The 22,453-nt window shown below is 41.4% G+C and overlaps 1 protein-coding gene across 2 annotated transcripts in view; it reads right to left on the reverse strand.

Annotated features, from left to right (window-relative positions):
- Nucleotides 1–22,453, reverse strand: part of NRP1 (neuropilin 1) — a 128,066-nt gene that overhangs the window by 23,169 nt on the left and 82,444 nt on the right. For both annotated transcript variants that reach the window (XM_035130126.2, XM_035130125.2), the window contains exons 8-11: nt 12,839–12,997; nt 9,243–9,387; nt 7,340–7,674; nt 1,839–1,983 (exon numbers count right to left, since the gene is read on the reverse strand). In XM_035130126.2, the coding sequence (XP_034986017.1) occupies nt 1,839–1,983; nt 7,340–7,674; nt 9,243–9,387; nt 12,839–12,997 (784 nt within the window). The remainder of the gene's footprint in view (nt 1–1,838; nt 1,984–7,339; nt 7,675–9,242; nt 9,388–12,838; nt 12,998–22,453) is intronic.

Genomic DNA, 22,453 nt, shown 5'->3' on the forward strand with positions numbered 1-22,453 from the left:
GCCAACATGGCTTGGTTAAAACATACTCTGAGACTTGTTAGCATTTCAGCCCACAAGCATGAGATTCTGTGATGAACAAAGACCATTCATTTCATACAGAAAACATCTCTTTATTTATCATTTTCCCATATCCTGCCCTTAACACGGTCTGTAGTGTACTGTCTAACTGAAGGCCAAGAATAATATTGTCAAGTCAAATAATATGCTTTCAAGATGCAGATTTGGAAGCAACTGACCCCCACCTGAAACTGAACTCACTTGGGGGTGGAAGGTGGGGTGTGTTGTACCTACAGAATTCTCTGTGTGAAAGAGGTTTTCTATTCTCCAGTAGATGGCATTTTATGTAGCCCCACTATTTACATGAAACTCTGAATTAATGGGTGGAGAAGAAATGCCATGTGACCAACAGAAGGCCCCTATCTACACAGGGACCTTCAGAATTAGGCCTCTGATAGTGTGTACACAAGCTGTTTGCTCTTAGATGGTCCTCCTGGTCCTCCTGTTGATTATTCATACATATTGGTCAGTATATAAAGAGCTAGTGAGGGTCATGCAAAAGGATTTTTTTTTTTAAAAAAAAAAGCATTTTCCCCTTCGAAAAGCAGTTCTTCGTGTCACATTAAACTGCTTTTTTAAAGTTCTGCTCTCCTTAGTTTCCCAAGTGAGTTGTCATGGCAAAGACATTTCTATAACCTATATGTATAATGAGAAAAGATTGATACTGTTTTCAAATAAAGCAAAATACCTTGAACTAGAGGAAGATATGGAGGATCTGCATGAGTTTTGGCCTTTTGTGGACTGTGCATCATGTGCAAAATGATCTATTAATTCATTCCCTTGGGGGATTCTGTTGGGTACCACATGCTGGTGATAGTCAGGGTAGAAGCAGGTGATGGGTGCAGCCAGAGACAAATGAGTTCTGGACTAGCTAATCTGGAATAAAGGCTGCCCTGCTTCAATTTGCACCAAGGCTGCTTCACATTAGAACTGCCAGTTCCTGAGAAGTTTGCTCAGAAATAAGCCCCAGTGGATTTGAACAAAAAGGATGAAATAAATTATTTGTCCCCCTTGTTTTGCTGTTGCGATCTTCAGCGTTACATCTTCTCTAACAAAGATTATAAGGATGCTAAGGTAGGGTAGGGAATTAAAAGCCTAACTACCGTTGCAAAGCACAATATTACCTTTGGATACGTACCTGATCCATTCTGGGATGCCATCTGCACCCCAAAAAGTACATATCCAGAGCAGCGATAGAGCACATGTGCGAAGTGCCAATAGAGCGCTTCTGTGCATGTATGAAGCGCGCAGAACGCTTCTGCGCAGAACGCTTCTGTGCGTGGCAGAACCCGGAAGTAAACACTTCTGGGTTCTCCAAGTACTTAACTCGAAAGTACTCAACCAGCAGCAAACGGAAAACGAGGTATGACTGTATTAACATTAACAGCTAATGAAGAATATAAAAAAAATTCTTTCCAGTACCACCTTAGAGACCAACTAAGTTTGTCATAGGTATGAGCTTTCGTGTGCTCATGCCTATGTATACCTATGTATGTATTGGTGTATTTCGTGTGCTCATACACCAATGCACACGAAAGCTCATACCTATGACAAACTTAGTTGGTCTCTAAGGTGCTACTGGAAGGAATTTTATTTTATTTTTTGTTTCGACTACGTCAGACCAACACAGCTACCTACCTGTAACTAGCTAATGGAGAAGAAAGAGAAAAAAAGAAAAGAAAGAGATCAAACATTTCTCACTCCGCAGTAGCATAAGCAGGACTGTATGCGGGAAAAAAGAATAATTAATGCAACATATTAATCTTAGGCTGTGCAATTACCTTCAATTTCGCAGCCCAATAGTTCCATCCTCAGCCCCAATCCACCGTGGGTGGCTCTTTCAGGGTAGACACGGATGAATCTGGTTGTTATAGGCTCAAAGGTACGGAGTTCAGGGGTGTCATAGTTTGTGTTGCCTTCAAAAACCTACACACAAAACCACACAGGAATACCGTTTAATAATCACAAGAGAAATTTCATTTTTAGCCAGCTGAGATTTTTCATGCTTCTAGCATTTGAGAAAGTCAAAAGGTAGCCCAAATCCTAAACATTTTTTCAAGTGGCTGACTCTGCATTCAAAAATGGGAAGGGGTAGAAGTGAAAGTGTTCCCAGAAATCAATCTGTCAGGATTAGCACATCAGAAGATTTTTTTTAAATGAGACTCACACCTGAAATTTACATAGATGACTTCGGAGGAGGGGGATTCACTCTGGTTTATGTTCTGGGACTGTGTAGCTATGATAAGACACCTCTTCAACAGAGAAACTTCAACTGCGCTTTTCTCCACTTGCCCAGAGGCTCACAAATTATAGTTATATTGTAAGTGTACAAATTAAACTTTAGAAGCAGTGCCTACGAGGCAGATTACTTTAAAACTAATTAGGGCCGTCTCTGGCGCTTCGCCGTGCAGCGCCCCCCCTGCCAGCCCGGCACCCCGCGCCACCAGGACTGCACCTAAAGCCGGGCCTGGAACTAATCCTAGGAAAGGCTAATGGCTGACATGCTTGCTAACTTAGATGTGGTAGACATCATGAGGATGTATGAGAAACTGGATAAAGAGTTTATTTGGACACCAGTGAGTTCTGTTATACTGTATCAATAATACAGATCTTGACAGAACAGAAGTTGTCTAAAGCCACACTTAATTTGTGCAATAACTCTTCAAAAAGTTCATTTAAAATCAATGAACTTGTGGATGCAAGTGCTCTTGTTACTGTGAAGACAGAAAGAATTCCAAAGGTGAATGTTACAGATTGCTAATCATTGTTTTTGTTATAGAGAAGAAAAGCTCATGGGCTTTCCTTCATCAGATGTGAGGTCTCCCACAACAGAACACTGTAGTGGATAATATAACCGAGAAAATATTAACATTTGGCTTTGTACAATGTTGCTTTTGTGTGCAATGTAATTTGGAGAGAGGTGGAAAATGAAAGGAGTCTTTTATATGAGTCGGTGAAAATGTCATAATTAGGAAGTCAACCGTATTTTCTTGTTTCAATCGTCTAGCCTGTTTTTAACCTTGCTGTATTTCTACCTTGATCACTTCTGTCTACTGCATATATTGTGGCAGCCACATGGAGGCCACTTTACCAGAAATGCTTCTGTCTGGAGGTGTTTTCCATGGGAACGCTTATCTATGGATTGGCTTGATGCTGTATGGGCTCCACAGTCCAGTGCTACATGTTTCTGGCAGTGGTTGGAGTGGAGTGTCTTCACTCAATAAATCTGGTCCATGTGCTGATTTACTTACCGTATTGTTCACTCCATAAGACGCACTTGGCCAGGTGCGTCTTATGGAGCGAAAAATGCAGCATGTGCGTTATAATCCTGACACAACGGTATCCAAGTGGCTGGCTTATGGCACTATTTAGCACGCTACTTTTTCCAACATGAAGATGAATCTCCAAATAGGAACCAGCATGAATGGACAGTGCAAGTTAATCTTCCAGCATAAGTACACAAATTTGGTGGCTGCTTGTACTGTGTACCCACAGCAGAAATGACCACGCCGCTTTCCATACATTACAAAATATATACAAGTTGGAAAATGTAACTTATATCTGACCCATAAACCTAATGTTGGGGATCTTCTTAAAATTATTGTCCTAATCCTGAAAGCATTATGCCGAATTCCAAATTCTGGTCCTGTAAAAACCACGGGTTCCTTAGAAGGAAAAGATGCACGGAGACACAGAGAAAAGAGCACAATTACAATTACACTCTCGTTTGGAATCCAGTGTGAAGATTATAGTGGCGTTTTAGGGAATTCCCAGCCTTTAGTCTTCCTTCTTCCCCACCATATTTTGATAACAAGCTGTCAAGATACTAAATTCTTTTAGGGAGGAAAACAGCACTCAAAATAGAGCAGGACATTCCTCCTAGATGACCCAGAAGCTGATAAAACAGAGGAGCCCAGAAAGTAGTGTATGTGTGAGGTGGGGGGGGGGGAGATCACCCAAACCCTGTTCTTTCTTCACATCCTGGATAATAGGAATATACAGGAAAAGGAATCAACAAGTGGGACCTGCGACAAAATGTGTGTAGTCCTTTTGTCCTGGATTCCAGCCAATCAGTTGTGCCTTCTTCCAGGAAAATTCCTTTCATTCCCCCCCTCATCTTCAGTTTTCTGTGTTTTGCCCTCCCCAAAAGATGGCATTCTGTGACCACCACTGACTATATACTCAGACCGCATTGGGACAGTTTGGGGTCCTTTATCCCATTGTCATTTTTCCATACCACATTCCCCCCCCCCCCGGTGCTTCTGCAAATCTTGCAATTCCCCTGAGAACTCTTTTTGTGTGTGTGGATGGTGCCATTAAGGCTACATAAGGAGTAGCATTCAAAAAGCTGACTTTGCTATTATCTGATAAGTACATAGTTCACTGTTATTATATATGACTAGTGTACTCAGAGCAGTCAGTAAATACATCTCATTAAAGAGGATTGGGAGGGTGTGGCAATTTATATCTAATTAATTCATAGTTATTAGGATTTATTTTACGGTTGCATTTTGTTTCAAGCATCATAAAAGCACCGAGCTAAATGAGAGGGTCTATGTTATTTACAGTGCATGCACATGCAGTTTTAGCTATGGGATCCAGCCTTAATTGTCGTTTAAATAGCAATATATAATAATGGAAACTTTCTATAAAAGGTTTCAGAACAATGTACTGACACACAGGCATAGAATTCAATAGACATTTAATGGTCCCTTGAATCCTAATTATACTGAATCATTGTCTTGTGTCATATGTGTAGTCTAGACCTATCTGTGATTTAATTATGACTGTTCATTCACATGCACAAGTCTTTTCAGAATGGGGTGAAGAGAGGAAAGATACTATTATTTCATCTACTACCAGGTTTATTGGGTTGCTTCAGGGAAACAGAAATGCATTTTCAACAGGAAAAAGGAAAGTGCACAGTGATACTCAGACCATTAGTCCAATGTAGTCCAGGATTGTCTACTCCAGCTATCCAGATATTCTGGACAACCACTTCCACCGCCCCCCCCATCAGCATGGCCAAAGGTCAGGGATGAAAGGAACTGTAGTCCGAAACATCTGGAGGGCACTAGGTTGGTCTATTTTGAGTGGTAGTGGCCATGGGACATTCTGAGTGCAAGAGGTGTTCTACCACTGAGCTACAGCTCTTCCCCAATAAAATGTGGGTTCCTGAGATGCCCTCCAAAAGAAGATTTTTAAGGTAGTTCCAGATTATCAGAAATGGGATGGTTGAGACATTTGTACCAATAGTGGCAATCTCCTCCTCCCTCCCTCCCCTTGCTAATACTCCCCGCTGAAGTATTATCATCAACACCAGCAGGCTCTGTTCCGAGTCTGCCACTGTCAGGTGTTTGGCCTGCCTCTCCTATAAGAGATGTCGTTCCCCCCTTAGATTGCAGATTGGTGCCCTCCCAGGGGTAGCAGCCTGTTTGGCTTGATCCTTGCTGGTTTTCTGGAGGTCTGTTTAAGACCCACTTTTTGCAACAGGAGCTTTGTGGCTGATTGAATGCTGTACAGTATATAGAATTTGGTTTGTTGAGTATATTTTTATGCAGGCATACAAATTGTTGATTATTTTATGTTACAATATGCTTGTTTCTTTGGCTGTTTTATACTGCATTGTTGTTATCTTGCCTCATCTGAATATCTTCTATAGGAAAGTGGGATAAAAGAATTATTGAATAATTTGTGCAGCGCAGTTTCTTGGTGCTGCAAAATGTGTTGGCCCCCCACTCTAGCATACAATGCTTCCTTCTTCCAACAGGGCAGTGATTAAACTGTGTTTCATTTCAAGAAACAGAGCTGCTTTTAATTTATTGCTTTTAATCAGTGGTTACTATTGCATACAGTCAAGCTTGATTAACGTTTTCAAAACACCTTGGTCCTGTTTGAAAATCCACCAGCCTCCTAAATCCTAGGAATTTATCAAATTCCTATATAATACATTTTTTCCATCATGAAAGAAACATTATTAAATGTGTTGAATATTTTAGTAGGATTATGCATGTTGTACAACATGGGCTTTTTTTTTTTTTTAAGGAAGTGCTAATCTCTGAAGCTTATTTACTGTATGAAATGAAAACTCTAGGTGGACTTAATGTGTTTGCCAGCATTCATTTTTGTCAAAGGCTGCCGGTTTTGACAGTTATGGCAACTACCTTGAATTTAGAACCAGGAGGTTGTGCAGCATAAGGTATGTCACATCAAAAACATATGCTGCTCTATTTTCTTCCCCAAGGGTTTGTAAGAATATGTGAAAACAACATGTGTTTTTTAAAAACAAAAATAAGTGGTTAGATCTCATTGTTGGGATTCATTTACTCTTCATACTTGCAGTATCAAGGCCATTTGGAAACAGGCTCACTTTTGCACTCATTCGCAAGAGAAATGGGGAAGAAAATAGCTGCACCTGTTTATAACAGCCATTGTGGTGTAGTGGTTAGGGTATTGGCCTGGGGCCTGGGAGATCAGGGTTCAAATCCACCCTTAGCCATGTAGCTCATTGGGCAACCATGGGTCTGTCATCCAGGCAGGGTGGTTGGCTGTAAAAGTGGACAGCTTAATAGAATCTCTGACTTTACAAATATGGGATGAATCTGTACATGCAGGCCCATGTACAAGTGGCTGACATTCATATTCATTTAAGCTTGACAAATATAGCAGCAAGTCCTTTTCACTGGAACCAGCTATTTATTGTCTAATATCCCTATATTTTTGTTTGGAAAACCATTTGTTTTTTGAGTGTGTATACTGTTATTACTTACTATAACATTTTACATGCAATTTTGTCTAATATACACATTTTTTGAAAGACTCTCCTTTAATTTCAAAATCTGGAAAACTGCAATTTTTGAGAAACTGCTGTGTTTCAGTTTTTATGAAGTGTGAATTAGGTAAGTCTGCCTTTAAATGTGAACTGAATTTAATTTCATAGAGTCCTAGAACCACAATATTAATCTAGTCCAACTCACTGCAGTTCAGGAATCTTTTGCAGAATGTGGGGCTTGAACCCATGAACCTGAGAGTCTCATGCTCTACCAACTGAACTATCCCAATTTACTCTGAATCCCTCCTCAGGAGCTAGTTCTGTTGATGGGCTTATTTCAGGAAAGTGGAATTAGGACTGGACCCTTGGGTTTGTACCATTACCTGCTACCTGATATGTTTTAATGGGAGAAGCTAGGGTTTGAACTGGGGACCTTCAGCATTCAAAGAGTGTGCTCAACCACCGAGCTACACATTACTCTTCCTTGCCACATGTTGATTATAACCTCACCTTGGCCTTCCTCTTGCTGGCATCCATAATCCATTTCCAGTCCGATCCATTGTTGCTGTATCCAATCTTGAACTTTCTCATGAAGACCTTGTTTTCTCTGTGTTTGCCTCCCTGGACAATTATGCCTCGCACTATCTTCTCTTCACTGAGGTCTATTTGAAGCCACTCCTTTGAGTATGTGTGAGAGGCGGGTGGTGGTAGTGCCCACCCAACGCGGCTCGTTATAAGACGCACATTTTCTGGGATCCAGTTTCGCTCAAATTCATTTGATGCAGTAATCTGAGAGTCAGTGATGAGTCCAGACACCATACCCAGCATGCCGGAGCAAGGATAATCTTAATAATAATAATAATAATAATAATGATAATAACAATAATGTATACATATACATACAGGACTTATAAATGGTAAATGAACCAGTATTATTGCCCTTGTATTATGGACAAACTGGGATTTTGATGGATCAGACTCTTTACTACATTTTATTAAATTTTCACTCCACTCACCACATCTGAAGGATATACAGTATGTACTTCACAAGATACTCTATATGTACTGTTTCAGTGCAGGGTTCATTCTGGACAGCCCTCTGAATATTCTATCCATTTTATAATACCTCAAATGCATGTAATTTAATTCTCTGACCAATCAAAGTTTTACTTCCTTAAAAAAAATATGCAGAGAAAAATGAAGAAAAAATACCATGAAGAAATTCTTCCCTGCAGGAAACCACAAAAATCCATGAAGAGCCTTTTCTTTTCCAGAGATATATCTAATTTCTGAATGGAAAAAGTAACTTCTAATTGTGAACTTTTCAGTATTCTTAAATGTATCCATTAATATAGCCGTTGTGCAGTTCATTAGAATAGGAATGATAAAGAATATCATTATGGTTGTTTTAAATCGATTTTTGCCACCTCTAGCCATCTCTCTCTCTCTCTCTCTCTCTCTCTCTCTCTCTCTCTCTCTCTCTCTCTCTCTCTCTCTCCTTCTGTTTTTCCTCATAAATGATGTTTCATTTGGTATCATAAAAATCAAGTCAGAAAAATGTGCTTGTCTTGAAACACAGAATGGTGTTGAAACATAGGAATCTATATACAGTATATTTAATTAAAAAGAGATTGCTTATTATTATGTATTTATTCCCCCCCCCCCGCCTTTTCCCCTGACAGGGACTCAAGGAAGCTTACAGATAAAATTGGGACAGCTAAAAACACCGGGGGGCGGGGGGCGGGGAAACAATCCTTAAAAACCAATTAAACATGAATACAATTAAAACTATATATAAATATAAGAGATCTATTAAAATCATAAAGGTAAAGGGACCCCTGACCATTAGGTCCAGTCGTGACTGACTCTGGGGTTGCGGCGCTCATCTCGCATTATTGGCCGAGGGAGCCGGCGTACAGCTTCCAGGTCATGCGGCCAGCGTGACAAAGCTGCTTCTGGCGAACCAGAAGTGTCGGGGGAGGCAGGCGGGAGGCGGCGGTGGGAGAAGCGCGCACAGCCGGCACAGAGCACAACTTCGGAGGTCTCCGAAGTTGCGCTCCGTGTCGGGGGAGGCAGGCAAGAGCTTCTCCCCCCACCGCCTTGCACACAGCTGGCATCGGACGGGGCTTCGGAGACCTTCTCTGAAGCCCCGTTGCATGCCGCCGCCAGTCCCCCAGAGCCTATAGGAACGCATTGATTAAGTTTCAATGCATTCCTATGGGAAACTGGGACTCGCTAGATGAAAAATTCGTTACACGAATTGCCCCGAGGAACGAATTAATTCCGTCTAGCGAGGCACCACTGTACTTATATCCTCGTCTGCAGATATTTGTAAAACAGAAATAGTTAATGCCAAATTCTGCTCTCTCTCTCTCTTTTTAAAGAAGATAAAACACAAAAAATTAACCCTTACCTGTAATTTTACAGCCATATACTTCAAATCTTAGTGATATCCCGGTTTCCCAGCTTGCAGGTTTGATGCGAACAAAACGAGTCAGGATTGGCTTGGGAAATGGTCTGTAAGCAACATCAGTGGGGTTGGTGTTCCCTATGAACACCTACAGAAGGAGACAAAGAAATGTGATTTCTCTTAAACATGTTCAAAACTTTGTCTTCTTTGCCCATAAATAAAGTGATTGATAACAATAAGGGCAGCATTCACAGAGTCTGAAAGGGATAGAGGAATAAAGGAAGACTTTCTCTGACTCGCTGTTTACCTAGATAAAAATCAAAGCCATAATTGAGTATGGGCTGTTTAAACCCAATGAGTTTAAGTATGCTTATTAGAGGGGAGCCACTGAGTTCAACATCACATACTTCCTTCCAATAGTGCAGCTTTCAAGTTATACAAGTTATAAAGGAACCATTTTCTCTTATGGATAATTCCATTTTGCATAATTGTTTAAGTAGTCTGAAATATATATATATATTTAAAAAAAACTTTCATGAATTGCTCTAGATTTGTTTGCCACCACTACATGTTCATTCTACTCTCCCTTGACACTCTCATCCAGCTAGACAAACAATACCACCATATAAATATATAATACATCTGTTGCAGCCATTTGGGAAAACCATACCATAGGAAAGACAAATTATCCAGAGACATAGCTCAAGGAAGGTGACTAATTTCCTCATTTCATTAAACAATGCAAACCTCCACTCTACAGATCTTAGGCAGTTCTCCTTTTATGGACAGTAATTTCTTACACCTTCCCCCAACTTTCCTGTTTTTTCCTTTGCTCAGAGCAGACTATAACAAAGGAAGTTGACTATCTCATCAAAAACCTCCAGGTCATCAACCTGTGTGCTTTTCTTGCTCTCCATCTCCATCATGGAACAAATCACATTTAAACCTTTCTCTTCTTGGACAATTAGGACCATAACACACTGAATATTGCCCACGTAGCATCTTTTATGTCTCATCTGTTTCTTTCATTATACGGTAGTCTTGCTAAGAAATGCTCTTCCTTTTTTTAATGGGAAGGAAATGGCCATGGAAGAAGATCAGCAGGAATGTCTTGCAAACATTGACTATATTTACTACCAACCATCTGTTTAACTTATTAATATTAATTGCACAGGAAAGCTAGGCCAAGGCCTGTGGTAGAGTTTGGCTCCCTTTCAGTATGAGACGTCAAATAGGAAAAAACAATTAGGCTCTTATCTGTTATGCCTGATAAGGAAGAATAGAAGAATAGAAGAGGCACAAGACCTTCAGGAATGTTATAAGCACAAATAGCAACAGGGAGGGATATTTTGGGCTTTGACTCATGAGCCTTGCAGAATATGTCATGGTACCTACATCATATCTAGTAAAGAATATTCATTTGGCACAATGGTGCAATGCTGGAGTTCTTTTTTCAAGGTATAAAATAAGGTGTTACAACTTTCAGAATATTTAAAAGTTTTGAGATTTGATTAGGAACAGATTCCATTAAACTCAAGCACCTTGATTCCCCCCCCCCCGCCCCCTGAAAGAAAACAAACTTTGCTTGTGAAAGTTATGTCCTTGAACTGATAACATACAGGCGAGCTGCCAGGATGACCGAGAACCCATAGCTTAGCAGTTTTTAGCATTTCCATCTCAAAGGTGCACCATTAATCCTGAATTGCAATATGGGAGCCACCTCACTCTTTTAACCATATACACCCATTTTTGGCATTATTTATTAGGACAACCAAATGCAAAGGAAGTTGAGGGACCCATATTTGTAATAGTTGTATGCAAACAGGAAGGTTTTTGCAGGTACACCTTGTCATACATGGGTGAGAAGCCAGACCTAACGGAATATATTTTTCTGTTCTACACAGCTATTAAAATGAAATGAGCTCTATCTCGTGTTGTATCTGGTCACCCCTTTTTCTCTCTTTCTAAAAAGAAACCAAAACTTCAATAGAAAAGAAAATAGTGTTGGAGTCACAGGTACAACCCACCTTAGGTCAAGGCCATTGGTGCAACTAGGTAATTTTAGATCCTGGACTTAATGATCTTATGAGGGTTCCCCTTTAGATGGGCATGTGTATTACTTCAGTTGTGAAACACACAATTAACATTTCTCTTCTCCCCTCTCCCCTAAGTTGTAAGTCCATCCACTATGTTGTAAGTCCATGCCTTACAATTGCTTCCACATTTCTGACAATATAAAACCAGCAGTAAAATTGGTTAGTAAGACTTCGTTGAGACCAGCAACCATCACTTCGTTCTCCCTGCTAAAACTGAGCAGCTGAGGCAGTTTCCACATTTAAGTTTCCACACTGAAGCACAGATTCCCTGTGTCCTCTTGAGGCCTTTCCCCAGCACCCACAGAGTCTCTGAGTCCCCCGCCCTGCCTTTTTTTGTATGTTGTGGTGAGGGTAGTTAACGTTTCCCCCCTTGAAAAGCATATGGAGCTGAAGGAGGAAATAGGAAGAGTGAATCTCTTTTCCTACTTCCTCTTCCAGCTTCCATGTGCTTCTCAAGACTCTGATTAATTCTACTGGATCCTATTTTCACTCAGGTTTCTTTGAACAGCAAAGTGTGTATGCAAACACGTTTGTTCTGTCTCTTGGTGGTGGTGGTGGGGGACTGATTCAAGGGAAGTCGGTGGCGGGGGGTGCCCACAGCAGTCACTCTCAAAAATCCAAAAGTGCCCTAAAAATGTTGGTCAGCCATTTCTTAAATGTTAAACAGCATTACTTGAAGTGATGGGTGGTGAAAGCTAGAAAGTGGGCCCAAGTGGTTATTGGGAAGGACAAGGAATATTGCTGTGGCATGAATTTTAGTGGCAACTGACATTTCTGAGCAACAACAAAACTGGGAAAGTCTAAAAACATTGGGTACAGCAATCCAGACAAAACACAGCAACTTCTATCAACTTCAGTGAGATATTTAGGCATGCATGTAGTCAATTGGGTCTTAAAGTGCTTCACTTTGGCCAAATAATATCCAGTGGATTTTCCTGTTTTTTATGTTACAGCAACAGAACTTTTTTACTAACTGGATTAAAATGTGCCTATTGTCTATCCATGTGTGATACATCAGGAATAAAAAAGGACAAACTATTGTGAGGAAGGGGAATTCTGAAATTAGAATGCAAAAGAAACCTTGGATGTTTCACTATGCTGTCATTCCAACCCTTTCGTAGCTTAAGAGTTTCTCTCTGTTTTTGATTAATTACTAAAAAGAGCAATATGGGTAGCATTGTCTGACTCCAAGCATTGTATATGTTATTTAAGCAGCAGCAACAACATACGGTAAATACAATCTGGTTACGAACTTAATTCGTTCCGGACGTCTGTTCTTAAGTTGAAACTGTTCGCTAATGGGGCCTCTGGCGTGCATTTTCTGTTCACATCCTGGGGCAAAGTTTGCAACCAGGAGCAGCTACTTCTGGGTTAGTGGAGCTCGTAACCTGAAGCGTTCGTAACCAGAAGCGTTCGTAACCAAAGGTACCACTGTAACTGCAACTAATAAGCACTCTAGAAATTCACAAGCAGTTGAGGGTGTTGTGAAGATGAAAACCTTACCAAAGGTTTATTATTTCCATCTTTGACTGAAATCCAGTCTTCTCCATTGGAGCTGGTATCTACTCGGTATGTTTTCAAAAAGTATTCTTTCCTTGTTTCTTTTGAGATGGCTCCCTGGGTCCCGATGGCAGAAACAAAGCGGAGAAGGCCCAAGTCCACCTGCAGAATAATAATATAGATTGTTATGTTTTACACCCGATCCAACAATTTCTTTCCATGCGTGGTATGGCAGAACACTAGGGTGAAAGTGGAAAAAGGTGCTCTCTGCATGTGGGGGAAATGGTCAAATTTGCTTATGTTCCTTTTGTGTGGAAACTAACATGGGGTCCTTCTGTATGTCGACAACAACAAGAGCACCCCCCCTGCTTTGCTTTCATATAAGCAAGACTTTTGTATGTGTAAGCGAATGCAACACTTATTACTTATTTCAGCACTGCACAGATGCAAGCAAACACTCCATCTTTGCTCTGAGTGCCTGATGGCTTCACATGCATGTAAACAGGAACTTCAAGGAAGAATTAGAAAGCACAGTTGCTGTTTTCTTTCTGTGCTTTACAGCCTCTTCTTTCCCTCAACTGCTGTGAACATCAAAGGACCTTCCGAAAACAGAAAGTCCTGCATCATGTTTGCATGAAAACACTTTGTACTAATGTAAGGGTCTCTTCGCATCCCAGCTTCTGCATGTATTGTCTTCATCATACAGAACTAATAGTTATGCACCAACCTCACTAGAACAGGGGTCAAATAAGTTGCTACGTTATGCTTTGGTTTATTTGCACACTGTTTTTTGGCCCAAAGGCAGTCGCTTGAGAGAGAGAGAAAGCCACACTATTATTGCATCACCAAGTATGGTACTTATCTCTATATACCAAAGTACATGATAACATTTGCTTGAGCTGTCACAAGGGTTTTACACTTAAGTAATGGAATTTCTAAAGAACCATTTCCACACAAAATCAAGTATTTTCCTTCCCCTTAAAATGGCATTTGAGGACTTGCTACTTGTTCCCGACGAAGCTCTTTTTAATAGGTTTCTGTCCAAATGCTAGCCAGACATTCATTGGGGTGCTTTGATTCTGCTTCTGCTAAATGCCTCTTGTACATCAGAGACTTTTTAATTATTTTTGAAACATGCAGGATACAGATTGTATCTCTCTAGTGTCCCACAAGCATCCTTTTTCCTGGAAGTATGTCATATATCCAAAAGCAAGGGTGGGGTGGAATGGGTGGGTTAAATCAACATACCCTGCATTTGCTTAGGGAAAATGTGAAGGAAGGCCTGTTGAAGACAGAAGGGCTGATATTTAGATAGGCACAACTAATATAATCCGCTTAGAAGGTGGAAGTCCCAAGACACAGAAAACAGTATATTTGGAAGGTGGGGGGAAACTGTGATATGCAGGTTGACTTGTGCGAAGTTATGGAGTGAAAACTCTTACTCTTAAAATAGGGTGGTGGAACAGATATCCTCCACTTGTTTGGGTTTTTTAAAGTGAAAAGCTTTCCTCCACCAATTACTTTTTCACCCATAGGGAAAAGACACAGACTCCCACAAATTTATGCAAATATGTATGCAAATATGCCATACATCCCAAAGTACAGTAAAGGTAGGACAGCTGGGTAGAGGAGAAATTAAAAGTAAGAAACAGTTCATCACCCCTCCCCTCTACTGCTATTCTACTCCCTGTTAAAGCCTCAAAGAATATTAAGGGAGGGGGAGGGAGAACCATGTCACAGAGTGTCACGTGTTGTTTGGTCCAAAGAACAATCTGAGGGTTAATGGGGAGAATGTCGGCATTATGGTGCAGAGCAATCGCAACTTAAGTTGAAATGCTCTCCAAATTGTACGCTGCTGATTGTGAAGAGCGCTGCACTTTTGAGTCACGTCCAGTTATGACATTCAATTCCAAGATGAAGGACTCTCAAGAATCCAGAAGGCCAAGGGAATGTAGCGCTGAGTTACTTAAATGAAATCCTTTTCTCAGAAAATTCAAACAGCTCTTCAGTTTTCAAATGATTAGGGTCCCAAGCTCATACTGTTCAAAGTTGATTTGAATTGCCTCTAAATGGGATTTTCATGTGGCTGCTTTTTCCTCCTCTCCCTTTTTTATCTTTCTCTCCCCCTTCTCTCTCTCTTTAAATAATCAGCAAGTGCTTCATTTTGAGTGAAGTCAAGCGATGGTCCATTATGAGAGTTCTACAGATTAAAACCTATGTTAAAATTTAGGCTTTGAGAAATGGGAGGGGAAATGGCTGATTGTACAGGATCCAATTGTCTGACATACTACCACAATGTAACAATAATTAAGAATCTGCATTACTGAAGCAGATGATTTAGACCACCATAAAAAAATGACAAAATAAAACACCTTGGAAGAGGTGGTTCTCCATTGACTGGCATTTATTTCCCCTATATATGCTTTTGTTAACAATATGGAAAGTCTTTTCCTAAGCATATACTATCACACCCCACCATCCTGATGACTATACCTTATTGTAACTAAGGGCCCCTCCAGATGTCTGCCTTATTGGTGGCCAGAATGCTACTGAGGTGGTCACAATATTCCATACTTAATTCTGAGCGTGGTCCTGTGAACTGCCCTGAGATTTTGTGATGAAGGATGGCATATAAATCTAATGAATAAAAAATAAATAAAATAAAATATTGTTTGCACTTGCAAAAGTTTTGCACAGTGCTACACTTCCAATCAGTGAATATCCCGCAACTTTTTATACCACAAATGTTCTTTTTGTGTGTGTCCTACTTTTGTTATCATCCCGACAGCCGTTATGTGGTAGCATTAGGAAAGCATTGCAGAGCAAACTAAAGTGTAATAAATCCAACCACGAATGTGCTATTGGTGTGTCAAGAACATGCTGCAGAACATGCCCGTAATAACACACCAGTTTGGAGGGGCCTAAAGCAAGCCTTCCTCAACCGTAGATGGTGGACTACAATTTCCACCATCCCTGATCATTGGCCATACTGGTCGTGGAGTTATAGCCCAAGAATATCTATGCTGGAAAAAGGCTGAATTAAACCAAAATACATGGGATTGATCAAGGGACGCGGGTGGCCTAGGGCTTGCTGATCAGAAGGTCGGCGGTTCGAATCCCTGCGAGGGGGTGAGCTCCCGTTGCTCGGTCCCAACTCCTGCCAACCTAGCAGTTTGAAAGCACGTCAAGTGCAAGTAGATAAATAGATACCGCTCTGGCGGGAAGGTAAACAGCATTCCCATGTGCTGCTCTGGTTCGCCAGAAGCGGCTTAGTCAAGCTGGCCACATGACCCGGAAGTTGTATGCCGGCTTCCTTGGCCAGTAAAGCGAGATGAGCGCTGCAACCCCAGAGTCGGTCACAACTGGACCTAATGGTCCCATTTCCCCATTTCCTGCTTTCCTCTGTTGTGTCTCTGTCTACTTTAGATTGTAATCCCCTTGGACATTCCTTGTAAAGCACTATGTACATAGATGGCACTCTGTAAATACGTAAATGATAACATTTGCTGCAGAAAGTCCCAATGAACTCAGTAGGTCTTACTCCTGAGTAAACGTTTTAGGACTCTGATGCAAGGTACTCAAGCAATGCATTTTTCTTTCTTTCTACCGTTACAAATCCTTGATGTGGCTATAGACAAAGAAGAGTGTTATGACTGTTTGGGGATTGCTGTTGTTTGTTTGGAGTGTGTAGGTTTTGTGTGAGTATACCGAACCAAACTGGTGGGTGGATATATCAAGAGTATAACTATCAAGAGTATAAGCTAACTCACTGCGGGAGGCAGTGGAAGACAGGAGTGCCTGGCGTGCTCTGGTCCATGGGGTCACAAAGAGTCGAACATGACTAAACGACTAAACAACAACAACATAACTCTGGTCATCAGACACAGTTTCTTACTGAAATAATTTCTGGAACTATCACCTTTAAGGACTATGCCATCATTCTATTAGATGCTGACCTATTTCTTTAGGGTAACGATTCTGCCTCGACTTCACCTGTGACCATCAGCATGTGCTCACCTTTCATCAGAAAGGAAATGTGGTGGATCAGGTTTCTCCCTGCCCGTTGTCAGGCACTGGGAGCCCATCTACAGTTGTGACAGTAATATGACTACTTGACAGCTGTTTCCTCCTTCTCTGCCCTTAGAGCCCTTCTAATCCCCCCTTGCACTTTCTTCTACAGACCATGCTACACTTTGGTTGGGAGAACTTCTGTTTTGCATTAAGATGAACAATGGAAGAATGTGGTGATGAAAGACTGTATATCTGAAGCTGAACATCAAATACCCTAGCCCCTTCCCCCCGCAAAAGCATTATTTAAGCATTTTCATCCTTGCTGTGTCTCTGTGTTATATTTTATAGTAATATTTTTATACATATTTTTCCATACTGTTTTAGAAAATATTTAGCATTCCTCTGTGGCTATTACCTGGACTAGTAACTATAACTGCCAGCAAAGTTCAAATGTCTTAATTCTTCATTTCCAAGTTTAAGAGTTTATTTCCCAAGTTTATTTCCTTGAATGTTTTCTCTCTTTTCCATAGCACCGGATTCAAAATTTAAGTGAGCACCAACCCACAGATCCTTAACACGACGTTTCAAGAAACCTTGAGTATGTTACCTTTAAAACGACCTTCGCTAATAAGTACTGCCAGGACTTACAATAAATAAATAAATAAATGGACCAATAACAGTGAGAACTACAAGCACAAGTTAGTACTAGAAGTACTAAAACTACCAACTGTGTACAGGACTGGAAATAAAACAAACATCTGCAGCATGTATTCCCTGCTCCCGGGTAAAAGATGGAAATGAAAGACAAAAGAATTGCTCCTGCTTTTTCCATCAGGCTTCCTACAGGGGCCTAGTGAAAGCAAACTGGATGGTGATGGCTCTTTATTCAAAAGAACTATTGTATCTCCATTTTCCACAGTGATGCCTGGCATCTGGTAAAAATATATCTTTGCAGCTAAGCTTTTGTCTTAAATTCTGCAAGCAGAATGACATTGGACTAGGCCTGCATTCTCACCAGGCCAAAGAAAGTCCATCAGCCATGCAAGGGGCTCAGTAAGCTCCCTGTCTCCACCCCCACCTTCTACCTGGCAGGGACTGGGAAGCTGGGGCAAAGAATCACTGATCACCTGGCAGGCTACCATGCATGTCCAGTGGGGCATGCTCTGCTTGGTGGGTCACTAAGTTGTGCAGGTCTGGTGTTCATATTTCATTTGCAATAATTTCAGCAGGAGAACAAAGTAGCATGTTTAGCTACTGTGTAGTAAATCAAGTAGCAAACAGAACGAAAACAGCTGGTTAAAGAGCTGTGTGCGACGCACAGGCCATGAAATGAATCTTGCTGCTTCCTATAAACATACAAACATAACTAAGCCCATAACTGCAAAGGACTCATTTCAGAAATGAAAATCTGTCATGCACAATAAAACATAGTCCACTGAGACTGCTGTGGCAAGGGAGCGGTTGTTGTTACCAACCATTTTTAACACCCTCGCTGTAGGTCTGTCTGTTCTGTTGCCTGAGAAAACAGAAGATGAAGGGCTGGAGTTTGATTAACAGGAAGCTTTTTGTTTGTGAGCATGTCTTGTGACTTGGAAAGCTGCTGAGTCTGTCATTTGACCCCCTATTTGTTGAAAAGTCAATGTTTTTAGAGAATTGTGTCATTTCCTTAGATAGCAAGCACTGGTCTGTGTCTAATCAACCACTATGCTACATTATTATCCTGATGGCCATTATAATTCTTCTCCTGCTTGTGGTCAGCTAGCATTTTTTCTCATCAAGGTATCACCTTTTCCATGTAGCGATGAGTTCTATTCAAGGGTGCTCACATCCCACCATGTGCCATGCCCCCCTCAAGATCCTGAAGAGGGAAGTTACTGATGAAGAACGTCTACCAGTGCCTTTTTTTCTGGCCCTGACCTGCCCATCATGAGTCTCCCCAGCAAGGCAACCAGGGCGCACATGGACAGCAGCAGAGTGCAGTGTATGGCAGGGGAAAACCCACCCAATCTCACACACCTCGGGGAGAGGGACTTGTGCTCTGCGGCCAGCTCGTGGGGGGGGGGGTAGCAACGGCTGGAACCTTGCCGGGCTTTGCTCATGCCACGTCTCCCCATGAGACTGAGCGTCTCGGGGTGTGTGTGTGCCGGTATGGTGTACCGGTGAGTACCACCACCAAAAAAAAGCACTGGCTTTCACCATCAAAATGTTAAAAATACATTCCTCAAATCAGAAAGTGGCAACAAAGAGACAGTGGTTTTGTAGTGACGGGTACCTGACAACAGGAGTTATCCCTGGCAGAGAACAAAGTGGAAAATGTCATTTACCCGAGGCAAAGGAAATAAAATACCCAGGGATAAAAGAGCCTCTCAGGCAAAAAGTAGAAAATAATACAGTGGTACCTTGGGTTACAAATGCTTCAGGTTACAAACACTTCAGGTTACAAACTCCGCTAACCCAGAAATTGTATCTCAGGTTAAGAACTTTGCTTCATGATGAGAACAAAAATCGTGCTCCGGAGGCGCAGCAGCAGCATGGGGGCCCCATTAGCTAAAGTGGTGCTTCAGGTTAAGAACAGTTTCAGGTTAAGAACGGACCTCTGGAACAAATTAAGTTCTTAACCAGAGGTACCACTGTATCTGAAAGCAAGCAAGAGCCCCCAGGGATATTGATTTCTTACATTTATATTCCGCCTTTCTTCTGTCATGGAACCCAAGGCAGCATACATGTGCTTCCTGCTAGTCAGTTGCAAGAGCCAGACCTGCTTATCCACAGCAAGCTGGTAGCCACATATGTCTTCAGACCATACCCTGGGGCAGTTTCTATGAGAAACTGCCGACATTGCACTCAAAGAGCCAATGTGAGGGAAGGTGGTGGGGGTGGGCTTCCACATTTTGCTTCTCAGCTTCCCTTTCAGAGCAGGTGGAAAGGGGGGGGGGTATTGCATGGTTTTCTTGCTCTTAACCGTGTGCCAATCTGCCAGCTGCTGTGTAAATCATTTTCCCTTGCTGCATGGAAATTGCTTGCTTATCAGAGCTTCCACAACATGATTTTGTCATGGGGGTGAAACCTCTGTAGAAGGGAAATTGTGTAGGAAGAAGCTGTTAACAGTGTTTCTTCAGTAGAGCTGTTCCTTCTCAGCTTTGGGACCCTCTTCTGAAAAAATGGAAATCATAGTGGCCTACCTCACAGAGCTGTTGGGGAGCCCAAAGAAGTAGAAATTATGAAGCAGAACATGCTGCAGAAATGACTGATAACAGCAAAAAAGGAGTAATGTGCGCTATTTTCAAATGAAATGTTTTATTTTATCTTTCTTTAAAATTTAAAATTGTTGGCACTGCAGAGGGAAGGCAGAATGGGCCTTTGACACTTGTCACGGCTCTGCTTGCAAGCTTTGTCACCCCTCCCACCCCCCAAAATAAGGTGGTGGTGGGGAGAAAGATCTATCTTTTTGACAGAGAAAAGATAATGTGTGTGTGGGCTGCGTCACATCTGGATTCATGGCACATTCTCCTACTCTTATGTTAATTTTCCCCCGCATAAATCAGAAGCAACTAATTAAAAGAGAAATATTTAATTCTGACATGTTCTTTGAACTGGCATTCCATCTGGTTCTGTTTTTGAATAGTAAAAAAAATCTGCTGTAGCTGTAAAAATTGGCAAGCGGTACTCTGGTAAGGGGAGACAAAAGCGACTCAGTACAGCAGGTTCATATACTAGCGTTTCAAGCTTGAGACATTTCCAGAATTCAGCATACCAAACGGCTCCGGCATGGAAACTATGAAAATTAAATGTGAAAGCAGCGCGCAGGGTAAGGTACAGGGAGGAATGCTATTCCCATCCAGGGAGAGGACAGGGACACTAGTATACATCAGTTCTGTGTGGTATTCTTAAGTGTAAGGCAGTCTTTGATGAAGTGATTGGTTGAGAAGTTGTGCAGAAAACAATACATCCCATTGAAACCAGCTAAGTGTGCTTTACAGCGTGTTTTTACTGGCCATGCAAAGAAAGGAGAAATGTGCTTTCAGGCGCATGCCAGTAAGCTATGCTCCATCTGCACAACTTTTCAAAATAGATTTCAAGGTATATTATTTTCAGAGGAGTCAGAGAACATATCCCTTTTTCCCAATTCACCTCTTGCTTGGCAACACCAAAAAATCTGGACGTGAAGGCACAGTGCATTCCTACGAGAGAGAGAAAAAAGACTGTATGCTTCAAACCAAAGCAATCAACTTCTTATGTAATTGGAAACTTTTCTGTGGCAGGACAGAGGCTGATTAACTCCTGGCACCTTCGAAAAAGATTGCTTTCTGTCTACAAGGAGCATGGCTTATTGTAAAATATTACTTCTCTGAAGCCAAAAGCTTTGCTTTAGCATCACATTAGCCTGCAAATGTACACCTAAGACATTTCGCAATCACTGGGTCAACAAAAGAAATAGATGTGAATGGGCTCTCCCATCCCCCTCATCCCTTAGAAACCCCTGCTAAGCTATAAATTATTCAGAAACTTAATACTTTTAATTAACATTTTGAAATACTTTTTGTGATTTAGATTTAATTTTAAACCGTAGCTTAATCCCGCAGTTTGGAACACAGACAAGTATTTAGTGGACCAGCATTCAAACCAGTGAAGTTTCTTATTGAATTGCACTTTCAAAACAAGACACACTTATAGAGCTTCGAAAATTCTCAGAAGCAAGCTACAAGTGTCCTGCGGTCTCTGTGTGGATTCCTTCCACTGGAAATGGTTCTTGCATCTCTTCCAGCGGTCACTCTCATTCCAGACAAGTCTAGCTTGTAGGTACAAAAAATGAGTATTGAAAGCAGGCAGGATTTACTGCCTTCTCAAATGGTGTCACAATAATTTCAGCTCCATATTATTCACCTTATAACCTTGGATGCAGCTACACAGAGCCAAGCAACAGACACCCTTTGGTCTTGGATTATATAAACCCTTTTCAGAGGACAAAATTCATGCAAGGGAATACACATGGAGAGGGAATAGGATCATTGTGGCAAGGCCCGTCCCTTACATGCATTTGTCTGAAGACCTACTCTAATATATTCTAATATTTTTGGCACCACCAAAATAAGGTAAAGCATTTTAGTGACTTCTCTCTGATTGGCCAGATATTGCCTGTGATCCTGGCAGAACAGATATGATCTCAGTGACAGCTTCTCATAGTTCTGCAGCTTAACTCCAGCTCATACTTTACAATGTACAATGCAACAGAGTGTGTCCTAGGAACACAGGGTTGTGGCCAACTAACTTTTACTCACAGCATACCCATTGGAATTAATGGATCTAAGTCAATTATGTCCAGTCATTGCAATGGGTATCTTCTGAGTATTAGCTATGTTGAGTATAATCCACTGGAAGTTTCCTTATTCCAAATTAGACCCTTGGTCCATCTAGCTTTGTAGGGTCTACAGTGACCAGTGCGGGCTCTTCTGCATGCAAGGCTGATGCTCTACCACCGAACAAAGCGACCCTTCCACATCTTGAGAGTAGCTCTTCGACAAAAAGAATAAATGGCATCTGGTGGATTCAGCACAGGAGGCCACACAGGAGAGAAACAACAGTCTGCATAGATACCAGCTGCTTCTC

This window comes from Zootoca vivipara, chromosome 12, assembly GCF_963506605.1.
Source record: "Zootoca vivipara chromosome 12, rZooViv1.1, whole genome shotgun sequence".
Lineage (NCBI taxonomy): Eukaryota > Metazoa > Chordata > Lepidosauria > Squamata > Lacertidae > Zootoca > Zootoca vivipara.